Raw genomic sequence first — 12,258 nt, forward strand, 5'->3', positions numbered from 1 at the left:
TTTTAAACTGATCTGTTATAAGGAGCTATTTATTAACTAAGATCAACTTTTGGCCTGTTTTAGCAAGTTTTAGCAAGTTTTATCCTGTTATCATGCTTGAGACTTTGCAAACTCTTGCCCCTTATCCTCTATCTGCAGTGAAATATCTTGGAAATCTTAATCTCTTTCTGGCTAAACTAGTAATAACCAGTTGCAATAACCAGCATCACAAATGCACACATACACAGACACGCACACACACAAGGATAACAATAAAAAATGCCTAATACGGAGTATGTTAATAAACTTCACTATAGAGAGATGGCCAAGAAGAGCCATGGCTCCTTTTTCCATTTTTATAAGACATAACACAAGTAGTATTTTGGAAGGCTACGAAGTTATTTTTTTCCATTTGTACCACTTCTTGACAGAAGTAGGATTTTTTTTTTTTTTTTTTTTTTGCGTATGTATCTACAGACTCTAAAGGTAGGCAAATAAGAACTCTGAGACCAGTGAATTACTTTTCGCTACTTCTGCTATGCTAATCAGCGGAGAGAAATCTGGGGTTCGTATTAGGAGCCCTTCCGAATGGCTTAATTCCTTTACAGCTACCATTAGCTGTCAGCCTCTCCATGGATATTGTCCATGTGCACTTTGAGGTAGTCATTCCTTGTAAACTTCTTATGGCAAAACTGGCATTCTGCCAGTGGACGATTAGGATTATGAGTCATCTTGTGTCGGATCAGCATTTTCTTCAGGCTAAAAGCCAAGTCACAAACCTAGAAAAGACCCAAAGATACCAATCACATTATACTGAAAAATCTGAAGATACACCAAGTTATCACTTACACAAAATACAATATGCAAATTCCTATTATCAAGTATATACTGACAGGCTTAAGAACAAAAGTGCTCTGGAAATAAGTGGAACTTAACATCCAAGGTAAAAGGTAAAGAAAATTAATTATAGTTCCAAGAGTTGTTTGCATTTAATGTGTGTCCTCTGCATCCCAACCACTCTCCCTTCCCCCAGCTACTATATTTTTAAACATCTCTAAAGACACAACTCCCTGGAAACAGTATCTTTCTCCCCGTATTTCAATGTATTAACAATTTCACGTTAAACCTCTTAAACACAATGCCTTGATCTAGAGGGCATCTTTTTAGTATATGGCATAAATAGCACAAGACATGTCTCACCAGTGATCCCTTCAATCTGGACCCATGTGTGAAGTAAAAGGTTAACACTGCTTTAAGCGTCCTAAGCGGAAGTTCGTTATCCACTATTCCAGTTCTTTATTTCCAATTAAAAATACTTCACATTTTCTTCATGTAAGCTCTGCGACATTGCCACCTGACTCAACAGACATTAAACAGCCCAATAATTTAAAATATTAAATTAACCCAGAAGATGTGAGGCATAGTTATTCAAAAATAAAAATGAAATGGAATTCTTTTATAATACCAAATTTTCATTCAAAGTTTGCTGTTATTCACAAAAATTCCATTTACATGCAATTCTTCAAAAGCACATGCACGATAAAATAAAATACTTAAATAATGTGAAAATTCCCTGAAAAACATAGTGAATATAATGGGAGAGGTAAAGCCTTGTAAAAATACTGGAAAGAAAGCTGAAGTTCTGAATGAGGTGAAGCATGTGAAAATACAAAAGCAAATAAAAGACTCACTCTCTCTTTATGAGAGAGGCGGGATTTTACATGCTCAGCAACAAGAAACACAGAAGGGCAAGCCCCCAGTTTGGTGAAGAGAGGGAGTAATCCAATAATAATGTATTTTGAATTACACCTTAGTAGCATAGTGTGACATAAAATAAGTTTTAGAGTTTGCTACGGACTGAATGTTTGTGTCCCCTCAAAATTCATGAGTTAAAGCCCTAATCCTTAATGTGATGGTGTTTGAGGTGCAGCCACTGTGAGATAATTAGGGTTAGATGAGCTCATGAGGATGGAGTGATGGGATTAATGCCCTTATAAAAACGGGAAGAGACACAGATTCTCCCTCTCTCTCTCTCTCTGCATGCACACACCAAGGAAGGCCATGTGAGGCATAACCAGGAAGAAGGCCCTCACTAAAGACCCAACTACTCTGGCACCCTGACCTCAGATCCATAAAGGCAGAGAATCTTCATATATTTTATTCACTCATATATCCTAAGGGATAAGACGGTGCCTATAGAGTAGCACTAAATAAGTATTTGTTGAATTAACTAACCAAGTTTCAACCTGATTCTATCACTTCCTAAGGAAGTTTAAATGAACAAACTATGCCTTTTAACTTCAGTTCCCTCACCTATAAAATGATCACAATGATCATTATCTCACAGAATTAATACTAAGATTAAATGAGGTAATCTATGCAAATGGATGTTGTACTGAAGACACTCAATAAATGTTAGTGCCTAGTTTTTCTCTTTCATCTTCTCTGGCAAAAAGAATCATCAGCAGGTTGGAAAGAAGAGACTACAACAGCTACCACATGTGGGGTCCGAGAGAGAACACAGCTACTATAAAGAGTAGCAGCTCCCTGCAATATACAAATGATTTGAAAGCAAACAGAATAATTTTCCATGACAAACATAATGCTTCCAATCAGTCTGAGGAAAGGACGTTCTTCTTATGAAATACCTTTGTAAACATAAGTTTTACAATCACAATTTAAAACAGACTATATACCTTTAAAGTCACTGAAAAACAAAGCCAGGTAAGTTCATGTCATGCAGTAAAAATCGGGATAAAAAGGAAAGACCCAGGAACATGAAAGACCATAAAATACAATGACAGACTATATAATACATGAGTTATGATAAGTGATATAAAATACTGAGTACCCTTAAAGGCTCTGAAATTAGGGTAAAATGGAAAATGCAAACACATGCTCTTTTCAAGAAATGTACTTAAAACAACACACACACCCAAACATAAGTTTACACGGGGGCTTGGAATGTGCCTAAGAAAATGGTGCTGATGACGGCGCAACCGTACTGAGTAGCCCTTCCTCAAGGGCACCTTGGACGGACAGAGATTATTAGTATTTTCACAAGCCTTAAAAGAGCCAGGAGTACTACCAGCATGATAGCTCCTAGTCAAAGATGTATATATAAGATGTTCATCCCAGAATTACTTATAAAAGTGGAGTATTACAAATAACTTATTTGCCCAAAGTTAATGAGTATATTCATTTTGATATAACGAGAAGAGATACTTCTCAGCTGTTAAAAAAAGATCATACTTCAAAAAATATGTAAAAAAAGGCAAGGGAAAATGTAAAGGGCAGAAAACAGAATAAAATTAATGCACAATTTACAATTCTGAAATAAAGATGGTAACTGTATCTGTATAAATAAGTATTGGAAGAAAATATCAAGAGATTAATGTTAATATTAGTTGACATCAGTTGAGAAATTTGGAATCATTTCATTTCTGTCTTTATTCCCTTCTGTATTTCCTAATTTTTCTAGAACAAAAAAGGAAACAAACTTCCAAATGTTACTTTGGAATGCAAAAAATACCGCTGGCTGAGTGAAGGTTCTACATCCTCATCTTCCATGCGTGCCTCAAGCCCACTGCCATCACACTGATACGTCAAGTGCTGTAACTCCCTAAACAGCTTTGATAGGTCACCAACCACCTCCACATGGCTAAATGGAATGGGGACTCCTGAATCCTCATTTAACATGAAGTTTCAGTATCATTTGACATACCTGGCCACTTCCCTCCTGCCTTTCATTTAGTTTCCATTAGGACCTGTTCTCCTTGTTTTCCTTCTATTTTTCTGGCCTTTCCCCGCCCCCCACCCCCCATTTTCCTGTACAGGCTCCTCCTCCACCCTAACCTTGAAGTCTGGATCTCAGTACCTGTTCCTTAGCCCACTTCTTCATTCATTAGGTGTTTTCTCCCCTGGTGACCTTAATCATAGTCATGCTCTTTGTTACTGTTTATATGGACATACTCGCCAATATCTTATCTCTGATCCAAGCCCTCTCTCCTGATCTGCACAGTGGAGGATCTAAATGCCTGCTGGATAGCTCACTGGTGCCGCAAACTCAGTAAGTCTAAAGTTGAACTGGAATTGAAAAAATACAACAAACTACTGAATATGACGAAAGAGAAGCAGACTCACAGAGAACAAACTACTGGTTACCAGTGGGGAGAGGGAAGGAGAGAGGGGCAATATAGTGGTAAGGGATTAAGAGGTACAAATTATAGGGTGTAAATTAAGCCACAGGGCTTCCCTGGTGGCGCAGTGGCTGAGAGTCCGCTTGCCGATGCGGGGGACGCGGGTTTGTGCCCCGGTCCGGGAAGTTCCCACATGTCGTGGAGCGGCTGGGCCCGTGAGCCATGGCCGCTGAGCCTGTGCGTCCGGAGCCTGTGCTCCGCAACGGGAGAGGCCACAACAGTGAGAGGCCCGCGTACCGCAAAAAAAAAAAAAAAGCGACAAAGATATACTATACAACACAGGAAATATCGCAAATATTTCCATGGACTAACTAAATGGAATATAAGCTATAAAAATTGTGAGTCACTGTATTGTACACCCGTAACTTATATAACATTGTATATCAACTATACTTCAATTTAAAAAAAGACTCTTTGTCTCCCAAAGCTAATTCTCAAAACAAAAGTGTGCCATCCATCTGACACGTGCTGGAAATCTGGCAGTCAGCCTTGATCCAATGTCTCCCTCATCCCCACCTCATTTAGTCAATTACCACTTCTTCCCCGCACACATTTCTAGAAGACATTTAATTGTCGCCATCTGTGCTGCCACAACCCGAGTGAAAACCATTACCTGCCTAGACCAGTGATTCTCCAGCACTAAGAAAACGTTTCCGCACGCACCTATTATCTGTATTTTTAAATAAAATATACCAAGTGTACTAAGGTATTTATAAATTATATTATTAGAGACAAACTTTTAAGAGAATTTGAAAAAAAGATGAAATAAACGTTTTTGTATTAATGATTATGACTTCATATTTTCATTAGGCAACATCTAAGATATGCTATTTAGGGTCAAAGTCATTTTTAAGAAAAATGTAGACAAAAACATATTTCAGATGTCTTCTGGATAATTTCAGTGTTTTGGTTTACTTTTTTCCAGATATGATGGTGTCATTTGTTTAATCTAAATTTGCTGCTGACTAGTAATATTAACTCTGTTGTTTTCTTTTTGTTGCCTTGTGTCTGTATTATTAATATTATTTTCAATCTGTAGTTTCTGTAAAGGACTCTTTTGTACAAGATTATTTTGTTTAAAAACAGATAACAGAATCCATATCTCCACTTAACTGGGAACACATAAATCGCAATCCTTGCAAGCACGGAAAACAAACAAGTGACAACCTGCATCACCATGGAATTGCCACCCTTCCCTCAGATCACGTTTAGTACTGTACATCACAAGAAACCAGCTGTTAACAAGGGCACCAAAGTAACAGAGGGCACCAAAGTCAAGCCCCGCTATTCAATGATTAATAAAGTTTAATTTTGTTCTTAGTTTTAAAATACACAATAAGCAGGGATCACAACTGTAATCTTTCCTTCCCGTTTCCCAGTGGATGTCTCCTAGGCCTCCTGGGATATGCAGCTCCTCACTCCGGAAACCAAAGCCTAGATTATTGCAATAGCCAGTGGCAGTGGTTCTCAAAGAGGTGGTACCGTTTCCCCTCCCCTCAGGAAATGTTTGGAACTAGGGGAGGTGTGTAACTGTCCTGAAGAATGGGGGTTGCTCCATGCATTTTATATAGGAGAGGAGATGCAAATTCCCTGTAATGTATGGACAATTTTACACTGTCAAAAGGACCCAGGTGATAAATACTATCTGAATCTCTCAGCATCCATCCGTATCCCCTTCTGTCCATGCTCCACGCAGCAGGTGGAGGGATTTTTAGAAGTATAAATGTCATTTTACTACATAAAACTGTTCCATGGGTCCTTACTGGATCCTTACTTTAAGGGAAACTCCTAAACTCTAGCCCAACTAATCAGCTTTAGTGTAGGCTGTTGAAGACACCACAGCCTTCCTGCCTCAGTACTTTCTCACTTCTCTTTTTCTAGCTGCCTCCTATGCATTCCTCAGGGAGGCCTGTATGATCTTTCTGACAGAAGTCTTCTGTTAAATGCTCTCATAGTAGCCTTTACTTTTCCTTTATAACACTTACCTCGAGTGTAATTAATTATTTGTGTGCTTTTTAATGTCTCTCCTTACTAGTCCTAAGGAACAGGAAGGCAAGAGTAGTCATTCCATTAATATTTGTTGCACTAAAGAAAGAAAGAAAGGGAAAGATAGATAGGTGATTGATAGATGCAATCCCTGTGAGCAATGTAAATAAGCCAAAGGCTGTGGAATAATTCTGAAGAAACCAAAGAAGGTGTCTTTAGAAATTATTTTCAAGTAAAAGAAACTCTAAATTGTTTTTATAAGTATAAATGAACATTTGTGATCGTACGTAAGACAGAATTAAAACTGATTCCCTGTTTTCTATTTCCCTGGCTCCTTCTCTAAACCTCACGTCAAAAGAACAATAGATACCACTCTTCAGTGGCTTCCTGTTGAAATCAGATTCGAAATGAATTCCTTAATGTGGCTGAAAGGCTACCAGTTTGCTCTCCCACTTCACCTTGCACCGCCCTCTTCCTCTCTCCCCGCGCTCCAGCTCCCCCTGCCTTTTTACTTCCCCTAACACTGCATGTTCTTTCCCACCTACAGGCCTTGATTTATTCTGTTCCCTGAGCCTAGAATGCTCTCTCCCCCATGGCTACTCTTCATCTTCTAGGCTACTCAGAGTCACTTTCTCAGAGAATTCTTCCCTAACTACTCTTTCACAGCCCACCCCATTTTTTCCTTTCCCAATCTTCTTCACAAAATGCAATGAGACATCTATTCAGGTTTATTTGTTTAAGTCTGTACTCCACAAGAATGTGAGTTCTATGAGGGCAGGGGACATGGCGTCTTGTTCACTGTTTTATTACAGTTATTTATTTCTGGCACAGGGACTAGGTTTAAGGGCTGACATCAGCTTTCACCGTGTGCCGGGAATGACCCTTGGCAATTTCTAACCATTAGCTTGTTCAATCTTCACAAACCACCCTTTTAGGTATTATCCCCATTTCACAGAAGGAAACTGACACACACACTTCTGTCTCAAGCAGGTTACCCAAGGTCACAGAATGAGGAAGTGGTTTCCAGCATTTAAACCCAGGCAGTCTGGGTTCAGAGTCTATACCAGCCCTCAAGGGCCAACTATTAAAAAAGTCTCTCACTTCAAACAGAGATATGTGAGCCCACTATACTTTCTTCCATTTGCCTGGCTGACACCATTTTCAAGAAATAAACATCTCTTTGAAAAAATAAAGGAGGTTCTCAGACAGTTCAGCTCACCAGTGTGTTGTGAGGGATACGAAGTTCAAGTCCATTTACACAGTCACCATGGGAAAATTACGGCAGTGGCAGGCTGGAGAAATGGAAAGGAAGTTGGGCAGGATGCCGAAGTCATTGATGATGGCTCAGAATTAAGGAGTTCGAGAAGCTCCAATAGGACACGGGATTGGAACAATCCAACAGACTGCTGAACGAGGGCCAGGGCAGAGGATTAAATGTCAGCCGAGAGTAGCTGATGTCATGGTTGTGAAACTGACTACCTAGACATTAAGAGCTGTGTTCTCATGAACTTAAATGCAGTCATTAAGAGAATTCAAACTGATGCTCTGTATAAATCAGCCAAATGTAAGGTCTTTTATAGTCATTTTAAAAATAGGGAAGGGCAAGGAGTTCCAACAGTGCAACAGAGATGCTTCCTTTTCTTTCTTTCCACATGTGATTCTTATACAACCCTTCAGCCTACTCCAACTTAGTATTAATTCACATTCCCCAAAAATGGGAAAATATTTTATTCCTTCTCTAGGCTAGAGGTAAACTGATTTTGTCTTAAGATAAAGGGAAACAGCATGTTTAATAGAAAATCCTTGGAGATAATGTTAGAATTGTATACAGACATCTTCAGTTAACAAATATTTATCACATATAATGTGTCTACCACTTCAGTAAGGAGAACAGTGACAAAGAGCGCTCTGCCCTGCCTCAGTGGAGTCCACAGCGTTAGGAGAAATACTTGCAATGCCATGAACATAATGCCAAGAGAGGCACACGGGAGGGGGCGATGACTCTTCCTGGATGCACAGGGGTTATCACGTCCTAAGTTGGGGAGTGACGTTCAAGGGAGAAGGAAGGAGATGTACAAAGGTACAGAGGAGTGAACAGCAAGGCTCAGGTGGGGAACGAAAACTGTTCACTAAGGCTGAAGATGAGACACTGTTAGGGGAACAACTTGAAAAGGAAGTTAGAAGGCTGGAACCAAATCCTAGAGACCCTGATAAGCATAAGAAACTGGAAGGATGTATATTCTGCAAGCGGTGGGACTTGAAGAAGAGACTGAAACTGAAGTATAATTTAGTTAGCAAGCTAGAGAGTACACAACTGGAATCAGGGAGGCCAAAACAATGTTCCACACCAAGCCAGAAATGATTTGGACATAAACTAAGACAGTGGTCATTGATTCATTTGTTCATTCCTTTAAAATATTCTTTGACTGCTTCTCATACGCCAGGCATTGTTCTAGGGCTGGGAATACAGCAATAAACAATAACGAAAAACTCTGTTGTCATGGAGCTTATAATAAATGATAAATAATTAAACAAATATGTAATATTTCAGGTGGATGTAAGTACAGTGAAGGAGAAGGTGACTATGGGGTGAGGGTTAAGAAAGTAATGGAAGTGAGAGAGAAAGAAATTTGAGCCGAGAACTGACAGAAGCACAAGAACAGATCATAAAGATACCCGAGAAGGGCGTTCCAGGCTGGGGAAACGGCAAATACAAAGACCTATTCACAGGAGTGAGCTCAGTGCGTCTGAAAGAACAGCAAGGAAGCCATGTGGCTGGAGTGAGGCAGAGGGGGCGGTGAAGCCAGAGAGGCTGGGGCACAAGGGCTGGGGGTGCAGGTCACGTGGCCACTTCCAGACTCTGGTACAGCTCTGGTTTTCACTCTAAATGAGATGTACGGTCTTTGAGGGTTTGAGCCAATGAGAGTAATGTAATACATATGTACTCTACATACACATATGTAAAATCTGACTCGGGTTTTAGAAAGATCACTGTGGGTGGCCAGTTGAGGACAGATTGTAAAGAGCAAAGATGGAAGGAGGGAGATCAATTAAAAAGCGCTTGTGTTGTTCCAGGAGACTAGGTTGTTAGTTGTGGAGGTGTAAGAAGTGTTCACATTCTCAACTTACATACAAAGCCAATCAGATTTGCTACTGCACTGGATGTAGGGGGTGACAGAAAGAGAGACGTGAAGGTGGCAATGGAAACTTAGACAAGGTGATAGGTTTGAGAAATACAGACAAGCAAAGAGGGTCAGGAATTACTGGGGCTGAAAGGAAGCTGCATGGGTTTGATCCTTGGAATCCAGATTTGGCCAGTTATAAGCAGTGAATGATAGGCAAGTCATTCAACCCCAGGGAGCCTCAATTGCTTCCTGTAAGTGGAAATAACACCTATATATTTCTGGACTGTAGTGAAATCAGAGACTATATACAAACCATGGATCACTGTGTCTAACTACAGAAGCTCAACTAGATGATGCTATTGGTCATGGCTCAGGGAAAGAGAGGTGTCTGGCATGAGGCTCAGACCTTTGGCTTGTGCTATTTGGAGACAGTGGAGTTCTCAGAGAGATGGGTAGTTAAAGGAAACATGTTGAGAGCTTGAGAAGGCTGGGAGATCATGATTTCAGTCTGGAATACAGGGGAGATGTCTCAGAGGCACCTCACAGTATCTGTCTAGAGTTCAAAGAGAAATCTAGGCAGGAGAAGAAAGATTTGGAAGTCATCTACCATATGTGTAGTAGCTAAAGATATTTAAAGTTGAATAGGTATGGCATGCTGGGGGCGCTGCATAGCGTGGAACGACTGGGCCTAAGGTGTTAGAGTAGTGTTGATGAGTGAGGTGGCATTTGAGCAAAACTGTAAAGAACTGAAATGGATACGTATCAGTTTCTTCTTTACAATTTTGCTCAAATGCCACTCAAATGTCATATATATATGGTAGACAGTGGGAACGGGAGCAGAAAAAGACTTTCTAGGCAGAGGGAACAGTGTATGCAAGGTACCTGGAACAAGAGACAGATAGGAAACAGTATCACTGCTTCAGGAAACTCTAAGTGTTAGTGCAAAGAAACTGCAGAATACTGACAGATAAGATTATTAAGACATAAGATAGTAAGAATCGAGAAAGACCATAATAATCTTTCAGTCAGGTAGGAAGGCAGATTTTACCTTATAGGTTGTGAGAAGCCATCACAGAGAAGCACGACTGAGTTTACATTAAAAATGTCACGTTGTGATATCACTACCAAACCCAAAGAAGTAAAAACGGTTATAAGGGAACACTATGAACTGTATGCCCACAAATTAGATAACCTAGCTGTCACGGACAAATTCCTAGAAATACACAAATTACCAAAACAGACTCAAGAAGAAACAGAACAATTCAGAAGACCTAGAACAAGTACAGAAATTGAATCAAAAAACCTCCCAACAAAGAAAAGTCCAGAACTCAATGGTTTCATTGATGAATTCTAACAAACATTTAAAGAAGAATTAACACCAATCCTCTCAAACTCTTCCCAAAAATAGAAAAGGAGGGAACACTTCCTAATTCTGTGACGTCAGCACGGCCTTGATACCGAAGCCAGACAAAGATATTACAATGAAAGAAAACTACAGACTAATACCCCTATGAATATATAGGAAGAAATCTTCAAATGAACAAACAAAAAAAAACAAGACAAAACAAAACAAAAAACTCTAACAGGGGGTTCCCTGGTGGCTCAGTGATCGAGAGTCCGCTTGCCGATGCAGGGGATATGGGTTCATGTCCCGGTCCGGGAGGATCCCACATGCCCCGGATCCCATGGCCTGTGGGCCATGGCCGCTGAGCTTGCGCATCCGGAGCCTGTTGCTTTGCAACGGGAGAGGCCACAACAGTGAGAGGCCTGCGTACCGCAAAAAAAAAACCTCTAACAAGCTGAATCCAAGATCATGTTAAGAGGATTATAAGCCATGAACAAGTGGCTGTATCCCAGGACTGTAATGGTAGTTCAACATAAAAAGAAATCAAACAATGTACCACACCACATTAACAGGACAAAAGGAAAAAAATGATAATTTCAAGTGATTCAGAAAAGCATTTGACAAGATTCAAAACCCTGTCTTGATAAAAATATTCAGAGAACTAGAAGAGAACCTCCTCAACACAATAAAGGATCAAAGGCCTAAATGTAAGCGCTAAAACTATAAAGCTCTTAGAAAAAAATATAAGGGTAAATCTTTATGACCTCGAATTTGGCAATAGATTCTTAGATATGACACCAAATGCATGAAGAGAAGGAGAAAATGGGTAAATTAAACTTCATCAAGACTGAAAAGTTTTGTGCATCAAAGGACATTATCAAGAAAGCAAAAAGAGAACATATAGAATGAAAGAAAATATTTGCAATCATATCTGATAAGGGTCTAGTATCCAGTATCTCACACTCAACAACAGAGACAATCAACACAATTTTAAAATGGGCAAAGGACTTGAATAGACATTTCTCCAAAGCTGATACACAAATGGCTGACAAACAAGTACATGGAGAGATGTTCAACATCACTAATCCTGTGGGAAATGTAAATCAAAATGACAATGATATACCACTTCACATCCATTAAGATGTATAATTTTAAAAAACAGAAAATAATAAGTGTTTACAAGGATGAGGAGAAATTGGAATCCTTGTGCATTCCTGGTGGGAATATAAAATGGTACAGCTACCGTGAAAAGCAGTACGGCAGTTCCTCAAAAAGTCAAACATAGGGCTTCCCTGGTGGCGCAGTCGTTGAGAGTCCACCTGTCAATGCAGAGGATACGGGTTCGATAGAATCACTATATGGGCATAGCAATTCCACTCCTAGGTATATACCCAAAAGAACTGAAAACTGGTACTTAAAACTTGTATACACACGTTTGTCTCAGCACTGTTCACAACAGCCACGAGGTAGAAACAAGCCACATGTTCATCAGCGGATGAACAGATAAACTGTGCTGTATACATAAAATGGAGTATCATTCAGCCATAAAAAGTAATGGTGTACTGATACAAGCTGCAATGCAGATTATCCTTGAAAACATTGTGCTAAGTGAAAGAAGCCAGTC

At 39.8% G+C, this 12,258-nt stretch overlaps 1 protein-coding gene across 2 annotated transcripts in view; it reads right to left on the bottom strand.

The window, feature by feature from the left end:
• Window positions 1–445: 445 nt before the first annotated feature.
• The window catches only part of PRDM5 (PR/SET domain 5), a 201,486-nt gene continuing 189,673 nt past the window's right edge, over window positions 446–12,258 (bottom strand). Inside the window, exon 15 of one of the 2 annotated variants that reach the window (XM_024745141.1) lies at window positions 446–758. In XM_024745141.1, coding sequence (XP_024600909.1) covers window positions 594–758 — 165 coding nt within the window. In that variant the 3' untranslated portion in view covers window positions 446–593. The remainder of the gene's footprint in view (window positions 759–12,258) is intronic. The other variant, XM_024745139.1, reaches the window with a different exon arrangement.

This window comes from Neophocaena asiaeorientalis, unplaced genomic scaffold (assembly GCF_003031525.2).
Source record: "Neophocaena asiaeorientalis asiaeorientalis breed wild unplaced genomic scaffold, Neophocaena_asiaeorientalis_V1.1 scaffold65, whole genome shotgun sequence".
Lineage (NCBI taxonomy): Eukaryota > Metazoa > Chordata > Mammalia > Artiodactyla > Phocoenidae > Neophocaena > Neophocaena asiaeorientalis.